This window comes from Antechinus flavipes, chromosome 1 (genome assembly GCF_016432865.1).
Source record: "Antechinus flavipes isolate AdamAnt ecotype Samford, QLD, Australia chromosome 1, AdamAnt_v2, whole genome shotgun sequence".
In the NCBI taxonomy this organism is placed as follows: Eukaryota; Metazoa; Chordata; class Mammalia; order Dasyuromorphia; family Dasyuridae; genus Antechinus; species Antechinus flavipes.
The window spans coordinates 695,334,914-695,354,668 of NC_067398.1; the positions used below are offsets into that span (position 1 = coordinate 695,334,914).

The 19,755-nt window shown below is 49.4% G+C and overlaps 1 protein-coding gene across 3 annotated transcripts in view; it reads left to right on the plus strand.

The window, feature by feature from the left end:
- ATP2A2 (ATPase sarcoplasmic/endoplasmic reticulum Ca2+ transporting 2) overlaps positions 1 to 19,383 on the plus strand; it is a 52,614-nt gene extending 33,231 nt beyond the window's left edge. The window contains exons 6-21 of one of the 3 annotated variants that reach the window (XR_007949664.1): positions 3,690 to 3,770; positions 5,906 to 5,991; positions 6,283 to 6,747; positions 8,838 to 8,926; positions 10,217 to 10,319; positions 10,902 to 11,033; positions 11,114 to 11,240; positions 11,369 to 11,583; positions 12,036 to 12,371; positions 12,701 to 12,921; positions 13,132 to 13,334; positions 14,376 to 14,461; positions 14,546 to 14,679; positions 15,152 to 15,269; positions 15,377 to 16,899; positions 18,487 to 19,383. Coding sequence is in view for 2 of the 3 variants with exons in the window: in XM_051972762.1 (XP_051828722.1) it covers positions 3,690 to 3,770; positions 5,906 to 5,991; positions 6,283 to 6,747; positions 8,838 to 8,926; positions 10,217 to 10,319; positions 10,902 to 11,033; positions 11,114 to 11,240; positions 11,369 to 11,583; positions 12,036 to 12,371; positions 12,701 to 12,921; positions 13,132 to 13,334; positions 14,376 to 14,461; positions 14,546 to 14,679; positions 15,152 to 15,269; positions 15,377 to 15,646 (2,666 nt within the window). In the remaining variant the exon portion in view is untranslated. Of the gene's footprint in view, positions 1 to 3,689; positions 3,771 to 5,905; positions 5,992 to 6,282; positions 6,748 to 8,837; positions 8,927 to 10,216; positions 10,320 to 10,901; positions 11,034 to 11,113; positions 11,241 to 11,368; positions 11,584 to 12,035; positions 12,372 to 12,700; positions 12,922 to 13,131; positions 13,335 to 14,375; positions 14,462 to 14,545; positions 14,680 to 15,151; positions 15,270 to 15,376; positions 17,003 to 18,486 lie in introns of those variants that run through there. The other 2 variants (XM_051972763.1, XM_051972762.1) reach the window with 2 other exon arrangements.
- The last annotated feature ends 372 nt before the right edge of the window (positions 19,384 to 19,755 follow it).

The following is a 19,755-nucleotide window of genomic DNA, read 5'->3' on the forward strand; positions in this document are numbered from 1 at the left end:
ATATATAGGACATCCCCGCCCCCACAACTGGCTCTCTGGGTCACTCCAAGGGAGAGCTTGTAAATTAGCCTTGAACTTTTCTTGGGCTCCTCTTTGTTTCTGGCCATTGTGATAGCCCTTAGCACTTAGGTAGTGCTTGCTGTTTGCCTGGCGCTGGGCTTTTGCAACCGTAACAGCCAAGAGGTGGGTGGGGGCAGCAGGCTACCTGGCCCAGAGGCCACTAGTGACTGGCCAGGCCTCCCCGGCTCAGGCCCTAACCTCCCACTGCGGGCCCTGTCCCTGCTCTCTTTTCTCCAGATTCACCCTTCTTTGACTCCACGCTTCCTGCCCAAGACCAGAGAGATTCAGGTCAGCTCATTAGTGGAGTACAATTGTCCCCCAGTCCTAGGGGCCTGCCCCCATTCTCTATAATCTCCCCAGAGCCATGTCTGCCGGCTCTTTCTGTGCCAAAGGGTGTCGTTCACCAAGTGATTTAAACCAATTAAGAACAACTCGGAACTCTTCCTATCTCCTTAGTTACCTAGGGTATCAACTCCCTGCTAGCCTCTAGTTCTCTTTGGCAGAGCACCCAGCCCAGACAGGTCACCTGGGGGCAGAGGTGAGGAGCTGTTTCATCACGGTATCGACCCAGCCAGTGCAAAGGGCCTACTGTGTGCTAGGCACAAGGCACAGTCAGAAAAGAGAAGGACTGTCCTGGCCCTCAGTGGGGTGGGGGGGTTGTCACTGTTCTGATACTATTCAAGAAGGAAAAAAAATCTAAATAAAACCATTCCCAGCTATTTGTAATAAACAAACACGCCTGCGTGCGTGCGCATACACACACACACACATACAGGCTGTAGCTCTCCTTTCCCATCTATCTGTATCTGGATTACAAACTCTTGGAGCAGATGAGCTCCCCTTCTACCTGTTAGATCTTTCCCACTCAACTCACCTGAGCATCTTGGCAGGCTTCAAGGCTCTCTGGGAGTCTGGGGGTTCACAGCATATTCTTATTTCTTGTGTTTATTCTCCGGGCTGCCATGTTTTTTCCTTGACTATTTAGATGTATTTTGAAAATATTTGGAAAGCTGGTGGTTCCCCCTTCTTTTTGTGATCTTAGTGAAAAAGGAATAGATATATGTCAGGCCCATCGAAAGGCCTAGCAAGGTCTTGACAGGTCTGGGGTTGGTGGGCCTGCATTTGAGTCCTAGTGAACTTTCAGTGGGTCTCAGGAGGCTGAGGCAGGAAACCGGCTCAAATCCTTGCATCTTCCCCAATCCTTTGGCCCTGCGCTAGTATTACAGGGCAGTAATTGATTTAATCACATCTCACTTAGGATGGTTTGAAATTCTCAGAGTTGAGGCAACTTGAGAGCAGATTTATTGCCAGATACATTAAGGGAGTTTTTCTTAAACCAAATACAAAACTTCACACTAGAGGAGCAATCTCTTCTTCATCAAGTTAACTTTTAGATATTTTTCTGCCCTTTCTTCCCCCCTCGTTCCCCAAACTTAGATACAAGACAGATTTGATCATGGGTAGCAAGAACCTTCCTGGTATTGTGGTCACCCTTCCCTTCTCAGCTCTTCATGATTGTGTGTAGGGTGGAACCTCTTCCCTGAAGGGACACGAGGGGAAAGAAGCAATTGATGAGGAACTAGATGATCAAGTTCATGAGCTCAGTAAATACATAAATTAAAAATTAAAAAGTCCCAAAGGATCCATTTGCATCTTTAAAAAGTCTCGATTTTCATCAGAACAGTGACAAGATTATTTACCTGCATCCTCTTCTACCATATTTGGCTACATGCTCAGAGGCTTGATGTCATTGTAGTCAGGACATGTGCTTCCACTTCTGCTTTCTTGGCTTCCCTTTACTTATATTCCACAATTGGCTCAGTAGTTTACCAGTCCTTGAATGTAGAGGGTTTTTCTAAGGTTATCATTTGGTGTATATGTGGTGGTGGGGATGGTAGAGGGGGGAATGTTTGTTTTGATTTTTTTGCTGTTACAAATAGCTGGGAATGGTTTTATTTATAATTTTCTTTTTTGTTTGTTTTTCTTCTAACTTAAAACCATAGTAAGGAGATCACAAGGGCAGAGCCTCCTTTCTAGCTTACTCTGTATTATATGCTAAAATTATATCACTACACAATTACAATAATAATGTGATAGTGCTTATTTTCCTATAGCTCCATTAACTGTGAATTTTGCCATTTGAAACTCTTGCCAACTTATTAGCAATAATAAAATGTAGACATGAATCCCTAGAAACTGCCACTATATGTACAAGTCACAAAGTTGAAGTCACTTGTTTAAGATATAGCAGGACCTTAAAGTAATCCAGATCTACATTTCTTTGATCATTCAAGAAGTTGGGCATTATTTACAGTTTTTAACTTGGATAAAATGTTCCTTTCTTCTGGCTGTTCTCTGCTTGAGAACAGTTATACTGTGAAAACCTTGTACCCAGTACCCCTCCCCTCCCTGCTAAAGAAATCAAGACCACTTTTTATGAACCCTGACTTTCCTCTAGATACTCATAGCCCTCTGAGATCCCCGCTCATCTTTTTTTTTCCCCTTGTCTTCCTATCTTCCCCAGTGTTCCTCACCCCACCTTGGAAGGTTCCATTCCCTCAGCTATTGGCAGAACTCCCAGGTCCCATAGCTTGCTCCCCTTTCCCCTGTGCTTTCTGTCTCCCAGTCTCATTTTCCTCCCAAACTTTCGCACTCTTGGAGTTCCCGTTTTCTGTTGAGGACAGAAGCCAGTGGCTCCATCCTCGGTCTCTCATCCCATCACCTCTCCTCACTGGCTCCTTTTCCCCATTCACGTGCTCCTCTTTTCCTCCTCTGGACCAGCTACATGCGCTGACCCCCATCTTGCTCTCTATCTGTGGCTGGCCCCCGTATTACCAGGTTCCCTTGCCTGGAGTTGATGTTACTCATCCACGGCAAAGTTCCGTTCCAAAGGGCTACCTTCTTTCTTGGCAGATTCCCTCATCTCTCCCCCAGCTCTTAAGGCCTTCCCAACACTGATGTCGAAGTTCATGTTTCTCTTAGAATGTCAGTTCTCTGAGGATCTCCTTGTTTTGTCTTGAGCTCTGCAGTGCCAGCTCTGTAACCCAGAAGGCCCATAAGGCTCCCTGGCTGGTTTGGCTTCTCCAAGACTCTACCAGGCCTCTTCCCCCCTCCTTCCCCCCCCAAGGCATAGTTATAGTCTTAGAATCAGAAAGCAATCTATTGAAGGGCTTGTAAGAACTTATCTGCCAGCTTATTGGTCTGTGTGTCTACTTCCTGGGGGTCCATGGACATGCTGATGAGCCCAGTAAGTCCAGTTCCTATTGAGCCCTGCAGACTGTCTCTATGGATGCTTTAGTCCCCTTGCTGCAGAGGCAGGAGTGGGTCAGGGCATTAGGGAGGACACATATGAGCCCCTTAAGGTCAGAAATTGTCCTTTGCCTCTTTTTGTACCCTCCAAGCTTAGTGCAGCGCCTGGTACATAGTAAGCATTTAGTGTTTGTTGATTACTAATTAAGGGATATTGGCTTGTTTGAAAAAATAGAGATTGTACACAGAGAGAATAAGAGAAATGGGTGGGAAGGGAAGGCCTCTCAGATCTCTGATTTCTATGTGGATTATTGTAAAAATTGTGAGTTTAGATTTGTTGGTTTAATTATCAATCCAAATGCTTGCTTATTTTAATACAGTTGGTGACAAAGTTCCTGCTGACATAAGGTTGACGTCCATCAAGTCTACCACCTTACGAGTGGATCAGTCAATTCTCACAGGTAACTGCTTATGTACATGTGAAGCTGAATGCCTTCCAGCGCCTGATTCATGTCACTCTAAAGCTTACTAGAAGATGCTCTCAAAGTTAAATTGCCATTAATGGGCCGGGTCAGGAGTTTTTATTAAGCACTAAAAGAGATCTGGCTCAAGCACTTGAGAAAGAGAGTTAAGAATAGATTACATGATGGGAGACCTTTTATCAGGCTTCTCTCCTGTTAAGAGATAGAACCTGTACTATTTTCATCCTTCAGAAAATAATAATTTCTAAAGTACTTCTAGCCGAACATTTCTTGAGTTTTTATTTTTAAACAAAGCCTGGGAGGTTAAAGGGAAGGTATAAAGGAAAAGATTGTTGTAATGCATGTATAGATTTATATCCTTGACTTTCATCTTGTGGGCAATGGGGTGTGGAGTAGTTAGTAGCCAAATTAGCTGGAGTCAGAGGGAAAAGTATGGGCTGATGGAAGGTAAATACTAAAATGACCTTTTAAGTTTCCTAGCATTCGGTAATCTATAAGTGTTGTGTGTTATGTGACCATGAGCCTCAGTTTCCTAATTTGTAGAAGCTGAGGACCTTTCCAGCCCTGATTCCTTTTTTCTTAGCCACAAGACAAAAAAGTCTTAGGTTGTTATTAAAGTGCCTCATTTGATAGAATCCCAGGCCGCTAGGCTGCCTGTTTGGCGCTTTCTAATCTCCTGATCTCTGATCTGAACTCCTTTGCAACAATCACCTACCAAACAGGCATGATTAACAATAAAAGTGCTCTAACAATAAGGCCGCCTTCTACCTGGACTCTGCATACTTAAGCTTGAGGCTTACTAGGAGCTCTTTTTTTCCCCTTGTTGGCAAAGGTTCTGGGCAGGGCAGGGTGGAGGGCCCCCACAAGTGACTACATGACCCAGGGAAGGAAGGGTGGCAGAAGATCGGCACAAAAAACAATGAAAGCCTGAAAAAAAATCCCACAGATTGGTAGGGGAAAATAAAAATTTTAAAGGTTATCAAGATTCTCTATCAGATTATTAATTTCCAAAGCAATTGCTTGTATAGAGGAGGTGATGTGAGAAAAAGTCAAAACAACAATGCTCAGACTGGCAGCTTTCCGAATAGTCGTTATGTGGAAGGAAAGTTCCCAAAGTCTGCAAGTAAACTCATTACCAGCTTAAGTGAAGGCTTGTGCATATGGCTGGAGATGAAAAATAGGAATCTGTTTTGAGCTATTCAGATGTAGTTTTGAAATAGAAACTGTTAGTAAAGGAAGCTAAAACTAAGGTTGATGAATCTGCAGAGAGAATATGAGTGGAAGTAAGCTTCTCTTAGCCACCTTCTTGCTGCATATACTTATGTTTTTGTTATGGAACAGAATTAGGGTTCTTTTGAGATCACAAATCTCTTGTTTTATCATGGAAGCCTCTCGGAGAAGTCAGCGGGACAGGCCAGGTCACCTGAGAAGAGATCGAGGGGTCCTGCCTTTGCAGCTTACAGCTCATTGCCTTGTGCTGTCCCATGGTGCCTGAGAGATGGGGCTGCCCCCAAAAGGGAGCAAGCCTTTCTCACTTCTCCCAGTCCTTGATCCTTCTTTGTCTCCACAGCATTGTAGGAACAAAAAGTCAGGCCCTGAAACCTGTAATCACTTGGGTACCAAACTCGCCTCGGGAGCCCCTAGAATGGGGATCTTGTTATGATTTAGTGCAAAATTCTGATTGAAAAGAAAGTGAGCTTCAAAAGTTATTCTAGAAAAGAAATCTCCCTTCAAAACTGCACTGCCACTGAAAAATCTGCATCAGTTAAACAGGATTTTGCTAATAGGCGTTTAAGAACCCGATTAACATGTAATTCCTGGTTAAAGCCTGGGAAGGGAAGGTCGATCCTTGAGGTGCAGGCAGGCGGGCAGGCTATGCCATCGAGAGTCAGATCGGCATTTGCAGGCTCTCAGCTGTTGCTGGTTTTTCTGTGAAATCATTATTTTTTGTTTTTAATTTTTTCTTTCTTTTTTTATTATTTGACATTTGCTTTTAATTGGCAATCTGTCATGTCATAGAAAGTATTACAGATTTTTGCAACTTTAAGCTTATTGACTGTTCTTCAGCAGGGAGCTTACATTTCAATATCTCCCTTTTAATGTTTGTATTTTAGGGGAATCTGTCTCAGTTATTAAACACACGGACCCTGTGCCTGATCCCCGGGCTGTCAATCAAGATAAGAAGAATATGCTCTTTTCTGTAAGTATTTCTTAAAGCCCAACTGGCCCTCAGGGTTATGGGTCTTGGGGAATCTTAGCTCTTAAAATGAATAACCAGAAACCTGGCCTACAGCTCAGATTGGTAAAGGGAACCCTGCTTAGCAAATAGGTTGTACGAAGTCTCTAAGTTGGCCACCTTTCAGAACTGAAGTTTGTTCTGAAAAACTAACTCAAGAGCTAGGGACCACTGTGGGTGCTGTAAGCCATGGAACTGGCCCAGGGGAAAAGGACTTAGATGACACCTGCCCCCCATTTCTCCCATTTCTCTCAGGGTACAAATATTGCCGCTGGAAAAGCCATGGGAGTAGTTGTCGCCACTGGCGTGAACACTGAAATTGGCAAAATCCGTGACGAAATGGTGGCGACCGAGCAAGAGCGGACACCCCTGCAGCAGAAGCTGGATGAGTTTGGGGAGCAGCTGTCCAAAGTCATCTCCCTCATTTGCATCGCCGTCTGGATGATCAACATTGGGCATTTCAATGACCCGGTGCACGGCGGGTCCTGGATCAGGGGCGCCATCTACTACTTTAAAATTGCAGTTGCCCTGGCTGTCGCGGCCATTCCTGAGGGTCTGCCCGCGGTCATCACCACCTGCCTGGCCCTGGGCACCCGCCGAATGGCCAAAAAGAACGCCATCGTCCGGAGCCTGCCGTCCGTGGAGACCTTGGGCTGCACCTCAGTCATCTGCTCAGACAAGACCGGCACTCTGACCACCAACCAGATGTCTGTGTGCAGGGTAAGGTGCCCTGGGCTCACTCACTCCTCCTCCGTGGGGCCAGGGAGCAAGCTTGTCCCCTTTTTGGTTCTGGTGCTCTCATTCTGTCATAGGGAGGTGGAGGAGATCCTTGGATCTCCTCGGAAAAGCTGGGGGGTCCTGAAGTCTGGAGGCAGGGCAAGGAGCTGGGGCATGAGGAGATCCTGGGGAGGGTCTCCTGGCGACAGGCCCACTTGCCCGCTGCAGGTTTGGGTTTTGTCTTGTGGCAGTGGGTTGAGGGCATCTGCTCTGCTGTGCCAGCCTCATGCCCTGCACCAGTCATTGGTGTGGACCCATCCTCACTTCTCCTTGCTCCTTTGGGTTGGTGATGATGGGCGCCCAGGCTGTGGAAAGGTGGGCTGGCTTTAGCCAGGCTAACCAGCGACGTGAACTTGCCTATCCTTGGGCATCCACCTCAATTAGGGGCCGCTCAGTTTGGGTGGCAAGGGTGTGGCGCACTTCATGCCATTTCCTCTGGAAGAAGCTGCCACCCGTTAGCGGAGCCTGTTCGTTCCTTTCAGCTGTGTCCAACTCTTTTGGGGAGTGGCTGGCCATTTCCTTCCCCAGCTCGTATTAGAGATGAGAAACTGAGGCATACAGGGAAGGGACTCCCCGGCCCCCACAGCTGGGAGGTGTCTGAGGCTGGGTCTGTGCACCAGATCTCCGGGCTGCCTGGGACATCAGCTTAGCAGTCAGAGGCCCTTCTTAGCCTACCCTGCCACAAAAACAAGCCCGAATGATCTTCTTGCTCAGGACCTTTGGGTCCTGCCAGATTAGACAAAGTTGGAAAAATCTGAGCTCAGAGGAGCTTAGAGAGAGGGTAGAGAGGCAGCAGTTTCCCTGGGAAGTAGCTGCTGGTTTTTAAGAATAAACTTGGCTTTCCGTATTGCACAGGTTTCACTTGACTCTGGGCCTCCGAATTACCTCCAATTCGAAGTAAGGCAGCCTGAGTCGAGGCCTGAGTTCAAATCTTGTCTCAGAGCTCATTTTCTGTGTGACCCTGGGTAGCTCACTTAGCCTCTTCAGGTCTCAGTTTCCTCATCTGTAAAGTGGGGGTAATAAATAACAGGACCTCCTTCCCAGTGTGGTCCTGAGAATCAGATAAGCTAATCTTGGCAAAGCACTTAACCCTGCACCTGGCACATGATTGGTGCTACAGAAATGAGTGATTTATTTTGATGGCATCATCACCCTTCACAAGGTGACGTCATTTTCTTTTCTCTGAAACCTTTTTTAAAGGTCCCCACGAGTTCTATGTGCTTCTGCTCACTTCTTAGGAGTGTTTTCATTGATTTCTTCCTCATTTAAAGTGATTTATAGACAAGAGCCCCCAGCAACCCTGCCACTGGTCAGTGCCATCTTATGCATAAGTTGGTGCTTTGATACTTGGAAAGAACATCAGGATAACAAGGTTTTAGTTTTAAGCATCAGCACTTTGCTAAATAGTAGATATCGCTGATTGTAACTGTTCTTCCTTATTCCTGTGGTGGAAATGCTGTGGTTTCTACCTGGAGAGGGCCTAGAGTCTCTGCTGTGGGTGTTGGTCATCCTTGGGCCAAGGGGCCTCTGGAAGAGGACATATGTCTAGGATTTCAGAAGGACCAAATCTCCCAACACTCGCGCGATCCAACTTGCTCCAGGAACGCAAAGTGACCTCCCTGAGAGGATGCAGCCCCAGGATGCTCCACTTTCCTGCTTTCTCCCCAGCCCTGTTTGGACAATGTTTGACTCTATTAATTGGATGCTGATTCCCAAGTCTTGTCAATATTAATTTTACTTCATATAGACAAAGAAATAAGTCTTTGAAACGATTACTCGTGACCAGCAGCAGGGAAGTGGGCTCTTACATTTGTGGTGGATAGATCTGCGTGGTCTAAGGGCTGTCTGCCCGTTGGCTCGGACAGAAGAGCGGCTGCTTTTGGTCTGAGGTCGGGGTCTGCCAGGGGCCATTGGGGGACGAGCTCGATTGACTTTCACTTTGTGTTACAAGACAGCTGCTTTCTCTTGTGTGTCAGGCTGATTGGTTTTTGCTCAGCAATAAACTCATCAGGTGTTAAAACTCTCTTCCACAGATGTTTATTCTGGACCGAGTGGAAGGGGATAGCTGCTCCTTGAATGAGTTTACCATAACTGGGTCAACGTATGCACCCATGGGAGAAGTGTAAGTAGGGCATCCTTGGTAGACCTGCCACCCACCCACCCCCGAAGTCTGGCCTGGTGAGGAGGGCCACATTCTCACTGTCTGGCCATGGCTCCGTGCAAGCTGAGGAGATGAGGGGAGGAGAGAAGGGGAGCACAAAAGGCTGCAGGCTTTTTGAGATGTGTGAGAGGGAGAAGAAGGATGCTGTGGTGGAGGATTGGCGGGATCCTATCATGTTTTTAACTTGTGCACATTTGTGGGCAACAGAAGGAGCAGTGGGTATGGGACAGTCACTAAGGAGGTGAGGGACCTCAAGTAAAAGGAGTTTTTAACGTGGGCGAACTAATGCTTGTTGCCTGAGAACACATATAAGGAGAATGTCAGCCATGGTTGTTGTTAGCAAGACTTACTGGTCCCAGTCCTAGGCATGAAAAAGTCATAGATCTGAAGCATCTCAGAAGGCTACATTGTCCATTTTCTACTGTGTCCCGAGTAATTCTTTTTCTCAAAGCAAAAATAAAGTTATTTCTTATTCTCCGATGAAGTGATCCTCTGAGCTACTGCCTTCTCAAGGTAGTGACAGGGGGACTGCTGACAACAGCCTTAAAGTCAAATAACATTTAAAAGAATCTAAAGTACATGATTTCATGAGTGGCAGGTAGATGATGCAGTAGAGGGGGAAAGAAAGATTTCCATGATTTCTGTCTCCTATTATCACACTGCACCCACATTCCCAGTGAGTGTCATTGAATGACATTAAAATGTTTAGATGATTGTTTTTTTTTTTTTAATTTAAAAAAAGGTGCTTAAAAAGAAACAAGGAAGTCTTCTGCCTCTGGTCTTGAAGGAGTAAAATGGGCCAAGACTCAAACTCCATAGGCCGATAAGTCATTTTTCTTCCTGTTAGGGACAGCTTCTTGGTTAGGGTCGTTCTGCCAAGGGATTTTTAAAAATAGCTTCATTCATGTAGTTGAGTGACAAACCTCTCTGTCCAGAAGACATCCCCAAACTTCTCAAGCGAGGGGTTAAAACACCCGAACATCGGGGCCTGTTCTGGCTGGCTATTGTAAAGAATGGTCTTGATTGATTTTGAGTGAGGAGCGTGTTAAAAGCGTCTTCTCTGCCGGTGGATTAGCCGGAGCTGATGGAGCATTTGTGAATATAGAGGTCTGCCCTAGGTGCATTTGGCACAGTCATTTTGGAATTAAAATGTCATTAACACAGAAACAGAATTAAGAAGCAAGACCAGCTGAGCTTGGAGCCTGCACCATAGGGATGATGGGTTCTGTGCTCTCTGTCTTCCTCCGACAGGCACAAGGATGACAAACAAGTGAAGTGTCACCAGTATGATGGTCTCGTAGAGCTGGCCACCATCTGTGCCCTTTGCAATGACTCTGCTTTAGACTACAATGAGGTGAGCCCCCGTCCGAGGGGAAGGGACCACTCTGGCTGGGGCCTTATGCCAATTTTTGTTACTTGAGCTTTTCCTCCTTGGGGGCGCAGTGTTGGTCTTAGAACCCAGCCTCCTCTTTCCTCCCTTCTGGAGAGGACCTCGTTTTCTTGTTCCCCATTTATCTGAGACGTGCTGGATCCAACCAGACACACCTGAGCTCCATCCACCAGGTGCCCTTTACTGCATTCATACATCTCAGGGTTTACATGGCTGGGGCAGCTAATGGAGGTGGCCCGAGTGGGGCCCCCCTGGCCGTCCCCTCCCCAAGAACTCCGTGCTCAGCATTGTATCTTGGAGAGGAGAAGCTGGGATGTTCAGTGTGTCCTTCCTGTGAAGGTCACTGTGAGGTTTGGTGTCCTTCCTTTTATCTCACTTCCCTGAGAAGGGAGCTGCTGAGCACGAGCAAGCTGAATTCTCAGGGAGTTCTTGGGGAGAACACACAGATTATCCAGTCAGACTCTGGTTGGGGCGATTCTGGCGCCGGAGAACCTTCGCCACGTTAGCAGCCCTCATCTCGTTCTCCCTTCCTTCTTTAAAATAAAGGCAAAAGGCGTGTACGAAAAGGTTGGGGAAGCCACGGAGACGGCCCTCACTTGTCTGGTTGAGAAGATGAACGTCTTTGACACGGAGCTCAAAGGCCTCTCCAGGATCGAGCGCGCCAACGCCTGCAACTCGGTCAGTCCTCAGGCCCGTGGGGGTGGGGACGGGTGGGGGGCTGTAGATGCCGCGGGTCTCATGGGCTGTCCATCTTCTAGGTTATCAAACAACTGATGAAGAAAGAATTCACCCTCGAGTTTTCAAGAGATAGAAAATCCATGTCTGTCTATTGTACGCCCAACAAACCCAGCCGGACCTCGATGAGCAAGATGTTTGTGAAGGCACGTGCCGGGAAAGAGAGCTTCTCCTTGCCTCGAGCCAGCACGAGTTGGGCGCTTAACTTCAGCACCGCGATGGGGGGTAACCCCTTACCCCCGGGTAACCTGGACGTCTCATTCTTTCTTTCTAGGGAGCCCCCGAAGGTGTCATCGACAGGTGCACACACATCCGTGTGGGGAGCACCAAGGTTCCCATGACCCCCGGGGTCAAGCAAAAGATCATGACGGTTATCCGGGAATGGGGCACGGGCAGGGATACGTTGCGCTGCCTGGCGCTGGCCACGCACGACAATCCGCCCAGGAGAGAGGAGATGAACCTGGAGGACTCGGCCAACTTCATTAAGTACGAGGTGAGCCAGCGCCAGGGCCAGAACCTTCCTGCATCCCCATGGTCCAGCTCAGAGGCCACGAGACTCCACCGGCCCCCTGAGAGCCCAACGGCCAGGCGCAGCCTAGGCAGCCTCAGTGCTCCCCATGTTTTACTGTTCTAAAACCCTGTGGGCAGGAAAGGACATGGTGAGCTGCTCATCCCAGTGCAGGGCGGGCCCAGACTTCCTCCTCACCCCTGCAGGAGTCCCGGGGTCTTGGGACTCCAGGAGTCTGTGGGTGTGGGTGAGGCCCCAGAGGAAGTCTGGGACCTGACGACCTGGTTCTGCGGTCCCTTGTCCCACTCTGGCCGAAAGATGCCCAGCGTCTGGGCCGAGGGGCGCGTGGCTTCGGTGCTGGCATCTGCACTGAGGGGTGCGGGGCTTTGGCCCCAAGGCTGCTTCTGCCCCGTCACCGCCGGTCTCATCCTTTCCAGACCAATCTGACTTTTGTTGGCTGCGTGGGCATGCTGGACCCCCCCAGGACCGAGGTGGCCTCATCCATAAAGCTCTGTCGGCAAGCCGGCATCCGCGTCATCATGATCACGGGCGACAACAAGGGCACCGCCGTGGCCATCTGCCGCCGCATCGGCATCTTTGGGAACGACGAGGACGTCACCGCCAAGGCTTTCACGGGCCGCGAGTTCGACGAGCTCAGTCCCTCGGCACAGAGGGACGCCTGCCTCAACGCCCGCTGCTTCGCCAGGGTCGAGCCTTCCCACAAGTCCAAGATTGTCGAGTTCCTCCAGTCTTTTGATGAGATTACAGCGATGGTGAGTCCCCGAGGAGGAGCCGATATTTTGCTGGGGGGTCAGAGGGGGCTGCCCAAAGGCAGAGCCGGGCAGTGCAGGAAGAAACAGACAAAAACAGGCTCCATGTTAGTCGGTGGTGGAAGGAAACCCCCAGAGGAGGCCGAAGGGCCTTTGCAGGGCTCCACATGAAGAAGGCCAGGAGTAGCTGGGGATGAACAGGAAGCAGGGCCCTGGGGTCTGCAGGCCGAAGGGGGGGAAGGGTCCTCTTCTACAAGGAGCAGAGGCTGGGACTGGAGCTGCTCTTATATCTGTCCCTCTGATGGTTTGCTCTCACCCCAACTGCCCTCCAGACTGGGGACGGTGTCAATGATGCTCCAGCCCTGAAGAAATCGGAGATCGGCATCGCCATGGGGTCGGGGACTGCGGTGGCCAAAACTGCATCGGAGATGGTGCTGGCCGACGACAACTTCTCGACCATCGTGGCAGCTGTGGAGGAGGGGCGCGCCATCTACAACAACATGAAGCAGTTCATTCGCTACCTCATCTCTTCCAATGTGGGGGAGGTCGTGTGGTGAGTCTGTGGGGTGGGACCTCCCATGGAGGCCGGGGAGGGGCGTCATGGACCCACAGCCCAGGCAGGGCTCAGCAGCCGCATTCCTCACATCTAAAACTAGCTTTTTAACTCAGATCTCTGTGTGGCTGAAGAATTGTCTGAATCCTTGTTCTCTTGCTGTGGCTGCAGCAATGACCCTGTTGTCCTTCTCTTCTTTCCGGGGGGTAGTATCTTCCTGACTGCTGCCCTCGGTTTTCCTGAGGCTCTGATCCCCGTCCAGCTCTTGTGGGTGAACCTGGTGACAGACGGCCTGCCGGCCACGGCCTTGGGCTTCAACCCTCCCGACTTGGACATCATGAACAAGCCACCCCGGAACCCCAAAGAGCCCCTCATCAGCGGCTGGCTCTTCTTCCGCTACCTGGCCATCGGATGTGAGTGGGGCCGCCGAGGGCCGGGCTGACTTGCTAGTTGCGTCACACATTTCAATCCTGGAACTTTTCTGAACCGTGTTTATTCTGTCCCACCTTCCCCCTCTGCATCCCGGCCCCTTTCGCACCAGGGAGGGCTGTGCCCTTTTTTCCCCTCTAAAGTGCTACGTGCCGTGTGAAGGGAGCCCGCGTGGGCCTGTGGTTGGCTCGGTGTGTGAACCACACCAGGAGGGGAGTTCGTTGTAGACTCTGAAGGGTCTGAGTCCCAGCCTCCAACTCAGGGGAGAGTCCTGGACGCCCTGCAGGGCTTTAGAGCCAGCTCTCGCAACATCTCCTTGCTTCGTGGTTGGTTATTTGATGTGCAAAAGCCATTGCTAAGATGGGCTAATGAGGGACTTCCCTTGGGAAAGCATTGCAGCATTGGACGGAAGCCCAGGGGGAAGAGGCAGCCTGCTTCGTGTGTCCCACATGGGGCCCACCTCCTGAGCACACATGTGCACCCACATGCAGACGTGCCTGGGGACTGGGGTGGGGAGGGGATTAGTGATACTGACCTTGCACTTGTGAAAACTTCACTGCCTTTTAACAAGTCTGGCGCCCCTCCCCCTCCCCCCCTCCCAGCAAGAGCTTGAAGGGACAGCAATGGAAGAAGAGTTTAATATCCTTGTAATAACATTTTTTAATTGAATGGATATATTGAAGCCTTTTAAAATAAACTGCAATTCCCCCTTAGTCTTTTGTTCCACTAATACACCTCTTAGCAAACTGTTCACTGATGCTTCACAAGTGGGCTGGGGGCCACAGTCGCGTTTCTTCCAGCTGGCGCTAGGCCTTCCAGGCCCTGGGTGCCCAAGCACCTTGTAGGTTTGCCACGTGCTGGCTGTGGTGGAGCTGGCTCCTAGAACAGCAGGGCATCTCCTTTGGCTCCTAGTACCCCTGCGTGGCCCCCTGGCCTAAGTGGCTGACCTGAATAGCCCCTTGATTGTTGTTCCACCCCATTTCCCTGAGCACTCCTTACATGACCTTTTGTTCTTCTGTCCCAAGGTTATGTCGGGGCTGCCACCGTGGGGGCGGCCGCGTGGTGGTTCATCGCTGCTGACGGCGGTCCAAGAATCACTTTCTACCAGCTGGTGCGTGCTATCCCGCAGGCTGGGGGACGTGACGAGGGGAGGGGGGAGAAATGCCTAGTGTGACCCGTCTCTCCTTGGTTTCAGAGTCACTTCCTGCAGTGTAAGGAGGACAATCCAGACTTTGAGGGCGTGGACTGTGGGATCTTTGAATCCCCGTACCCCATGACAATGGCGCTTTCTGTGTTGGTGACCATTGAGATGTGCAACGCGCTCAACAGGTGCGTGATTTCAGTGTTCCTGTTTTCCTTTAAACAGTTACCACTGGTCAAATGTTTATAGCATTTGACAGTTTGCAAAGTGGTTTCCTCACTGCTCTATGAGCAGCTTTTAAGAAATGGCCTCCCAGAGGAAGGGTTGTCTTACCTGTCAGACCTTCGGAGAAGGGAGGAATTTATAACCAAACAAGAAATAAAGAACATTATGAAATGAAAAAGTGGATAAATAAAAAAGGGTTTTCACAAGCAAGATTAGAAGGGAAGCAGAAAACTGGGAAACAGTTTTTACAGCCAGTGTTTCTGATGAAGGCCTCATTTCTAAAAGGAAGGAGTCAGATTTATAACAATTCAGGTCATTCCCCAATTGATGAATAGTCAGAAAACATGAACGGGCAATTTTCAGTTGAAGAAGTTAAAGCTGTCTTTAGCCATCTGAGAGAACATATCTGCATCCATGCTCATTGTCTCACTGCAGCTTATCAGAGAACCAGTCCCTACTGAGGATGCCTCCTTGGGAGAACATCTGGCTGGTGGGCTCCATCTGCCTCTCCATGTCCCTGCACTTCCTGATCCTCTACGTAGAACCTCTGCCGGTGAGTCTCCCAGGCCCTACAGGCCCTTTCCCTGTTCCCCTCCCCAGCCCCTGCCCCGGCTCTGCTTTGGTGGGGAATCACAGCAGTGACCCGGCTGCCTTCTTCAGCTCATCTTCCAGATCACGCCTCTGAACGTGACCCAGTGGCTCATGGTGCTGAAGATCTCCCTGCCCGTGATCCTTATGGACGAGACCCTGAAATTTGTGGCCCGTAACTACCTGGAACCTGGTAAAGAGTTTGTGCAGCCCACCACCAAACCGTGCTCTTTCCCATCCTGCACCGAAGGGATTTCCTGGCCGTTTGTGCTGATCATTATGCCCTTGGTTATCTGGCTTTATAGCACAGACACTAACTTTAGTGACATGTTCTGGTCTTGACTGACATAGTTTTACATAAAAGATGTTTAACTTAATCAATTAATTTTTTTTATTGTTTAAAGCAACTGTCTATTTCTGCTGAATTTTCACATGAACATGTTTGCTGGTGAAGGAGGTTTCATACTCTAGATTTTGTTTTGCTTTTTCTGACTCCAGTGGGGCAAGATTTTCCTTTTTTATACACATAATTAAAGTGTCCATTGACATGTACAGAGAACTAACACTATTTTATGCAAATATTTTTTTGTAGATGAAAAAGCATGTACAGTGTTCTGTCTAATAGTCTCATCCTTGTATAAAGAAATCGTTGAGCCAGCAGACATTGTCAGCAAATTAATTGGCGGCAGATTTTAGGGAATGAATGTGTGTGGTTTTTTTTCTAAAACTAAGTAGCATGTATTGTCTTCTGCATGATCACCTGGATTTAATTTGATGTCACGGTCTAATTTTTTTATTCATAAGCCAATTTTTCTGCACTGAGCAGAGTACTGCTACCTCAGTCAGTATTTTTGGTTTGCCGCCCCCTCCCACCCCTCACCGTCAGCACCGCCCCCCGCCCTTCCCCCGTTCCCCTCTTGGCTTCTTGGTTCTCGGATGCCGATGGTTTTGTTTACATCCGTCTCAATGAGAGGTAGGCCTATTCTCGCTTGTGCAGAAAACATTGTTCCAGATTCACTCTCCTGGACTCATCTCCCCGATGTAGTTTTTAAGGTTATTTATTTAAACGTCTAATGTATTTTCTTGTAACAGACATTGTTTTGCCAATGTTGCCCACTTCAGCGGCACTTATCTAGTTTTAAAAGAAATAAATAAAACCTTTTAAATGGACAGAGGAAAAGACCTGTCTCGTTTTAACTCTAAAAGTGGCTTAAGCCTAGGCGGGACTCCTTACTGATCAGAGAAATCTCCCTTCGAGGCCTTAGACCAGAGCCCTGGCGTTCGGCTCGAGAGGGGCAGAGCCTGGCACAGTTAGAAGTTGGGTCTGAGGGCGTGAACCATCTGCTAGATACGTGAGAGACGTACGGGGGGAGGGGGGTGCGCGTGTTTTGTAAAATCTGTAAATAGCACCTGACCAAATGGACATATTGTATAGAACGGTTTTTATTTTCCTGTGGCACTAACCACCACCATCATTATCATGGTTGATGTTTGCGCATGTTTTCGAGTTCAGTCCGATACCAACAGCGTGTAAGTCATTAACTGTCCTAACTGTGGTGTTTTTCTCCAATGCCTTCCAACATTCATCAACTAAAGTGAGTATTTTTTTGTTGTTAACCAGAGGGTGACTTTGATTTGAAACTAAATTAGTCTGCTGTATGATGTTGACGAATAAATGATGACTTCCTTGGTCCCGTGCTCCCTTGCCATGCTCTGTGATTTTCGCCCTCGGGGCATCTGGCCTGAGCAGCCACGCAAGCTTCTGGGGACCATCAGGAGGCAGTCGGGGCCGAGGCTGAGCTGGCCCCCCGTGTCTGTAGCTTGGGGGGCCGGGGGTCCTCGCCAGACTGATTCCTATAGGCAGTTACTGTCTACAGCACCATCTATAAGTGCAGCTCCTTGATATTTAAGCCAAGGCCATCCGGTCAGTGGTCGACAACTGACTGGTCTCCCGGGAATGTGAAGTCCTTATCAAAGAGGAGGGATGCTGGGATGACCCCTCACTGACCCTTACACAAAGCCCCCTGGTCAGCTGATGTTCCAGCCCACCCCAGCCACTTGCTTGGCGTCCTGTGAGCAGGGACCCACGTTCCTCAGCCCCACCACTCTGTGGGGAGGGGGCAGCCTCCTGCATCGGCAGAGGGCCTCATAGGGAATGGGGTCACCAGGGAGCTAGGACCGGGAAACTTTGATTCTTTCACTACCTGGATGAGCTGTGGCTACTGAGGTTGCAGGTCAGGCCGGCTTTCCCCTACAAGCCCTCCTTCAAGGAGGCGAGCCATGGGGGGGCCCGGCAGCAGGCAGGGAGCCTCCGAGATGGCCCTTCAGGCTCGTGTTTGTCTGAAAGGCCTTGTGGGGGACGGGCTGCTTTTCCCCGTGGGTGTCCCTATCACTTAGACTGCTCAGAGTGGACACGCTGTCTTTGGCCCAGGAAAGGGGCTGGTAGCAGGCGCTTTGGGGATCTCAGGATGGGGCAGGACCCCCTCCTCAGACTTGCCAGCATTCGGCCTGGTTTGCTTGCTGCAGCCCTTAAGTTGTCTGCTCTGCAGCCCCCCTCCTAAGATGCTCCCCGCCCTGCTGCTTTGCAGTTGCCCCTAGCTGGGGCGCTCGACCTCTACCCTGGAGCTTCTGAGGCCCCTGGGGAGGGCTTAGGATGGCCTGGATGAGCCCGGCCCATCCCCCAGAGGAGTCTGTTCCCCCGTAGGGCAGCCAGCAGAGAAAGGCCCAGTCACCGTCCTGGTGAGAACAAGGTGCTTGAGCATCAAAGTTCGGCTCGGTCTGGGTGACCCCCGGGGGGGGGGCCTCTGTCCAGAGCACAGGCAGTCCCGGGGGTCCGGCAGCTGGGCCCAGGGGAAGGGAGGTCTGCCTTCACTGCTCACTCCTGACTTGCGCTTCTAACCATTAACTCTCGGTCTTGTGTGTGCTGGTTCCACGTGCACTAACCACCTCTTGGGACACGTCTCCTAACTGCGCCAAGCCAAGGCGAGGGCAGCTGGTCAGTGTAGTCCAGGCGTCCCCCACTCCGGGCCTGCCGGTGAGCTGAGTTCCAGAAAGAGCCAAGCCTGCAGCGTCTCTCTCTCTCTGTCACTGTTGATCTTTTGGTCTTATTTTTGTCATAAGAATAACTTCCTTTCTCCCCCCATTTTCCTACCAGGCTGATCTCCTTTCTCTTTCCTTTTCAGCAATACTGGAGTAACCGCTTCCTAAACCATTTTGCAGAAGTGTGAGGTTGTTTTGTTGCGTGCATGTGCGTTTTTTTAGCAACATCTACCGGTCCTCTGCATGTGTGATGTTGGAAAAAAAACCAAAAAAAGCAAAAAAAAAAAAAAAAAACCCACAAAAAAAGGAAAAAAAACCATCCTCTCGAGCTCATTGTGTGTGATGTGGAGGACGTGTGTTCCCGATGGGGTTTCACTTTTTAAAAAGAATCAAATACTACTTTACAAACGTGCAATATAGCTTAAATCCGAAAACCCTCCCGGGAAGTTGGGTTCTTTGCTGCACGGAGATAGACGGGAGTCTTTAAAAACTTCAACCGCCTGAGAATCAGGAGCCGGCAGCCAAGTTTCCATATCTCTCCCCGGGATACAATGCCATAGCCTCTCTAATGTACAAACCCTCGATTGTAATGCATGCCTTCTGTTGTGAGTAGCCAACCTCCTGTACGGTCTCATCGAAACGTGCTACTTTATAAACCGGCCGTGTACAGTACGCTTATTTATAAACTCATGGAAAACACTACAGATGTTGAATGTTCAAAATCATAGCCAGCCCTCCAGTCCAGAACTGAAGTTCGGTGGTTGTTACTATTTTTTTTTAAATGTGTGCAAACAACTCTTTTTGCACTGTAATAATGTAACTTATTTAAGGAAATCCAAGCAGTAGACAGATGTTGGTGCAATAATACAAATATCGTGATGCGTTTATCTTAGACCTAATGCTACAAGTCCACTTTTGATCACAAACGCATGTTGGACGTTAGAGACTGTAAATAAAGATGAGTTGTTGATTTCTGTGCTGAGAATAATCAGCATCACAACCATCATGGTTTCAGGTAAATAAATTTATTCTACAATACAGCCGTGGGGTGTTATTTGGCGCACTTTTTCTGAACGGCAAAGGCCTGACCTGCTACGGGAGGGGAGAGGGGAGGAGAGAGGGAGTGTGCTTCCTGATGCTACTGCCCTCACTTATCCCGGGAGCCCACCTTCCTTGAGCTCGATGGGCAGCAAGGTAGAAATATCGTCCTGAAGGGTCCATCCCTTCCTGCCTTGGCTGGAGTCGAAGGGACCTGTCCCTGGGAAAGGCTCCCTCCCCTCCCTCGCCTCCTTCCCCAGCTGTCTGTGATGCATGCTGGGAATGCTGCCCTGCAGGGAGATTGGCCAACGTGCAGGGCACCTCTGGGGGGGCCTCTGGGACCCCAAGGAGGATTCTCAAATTAAGGCCCTTTT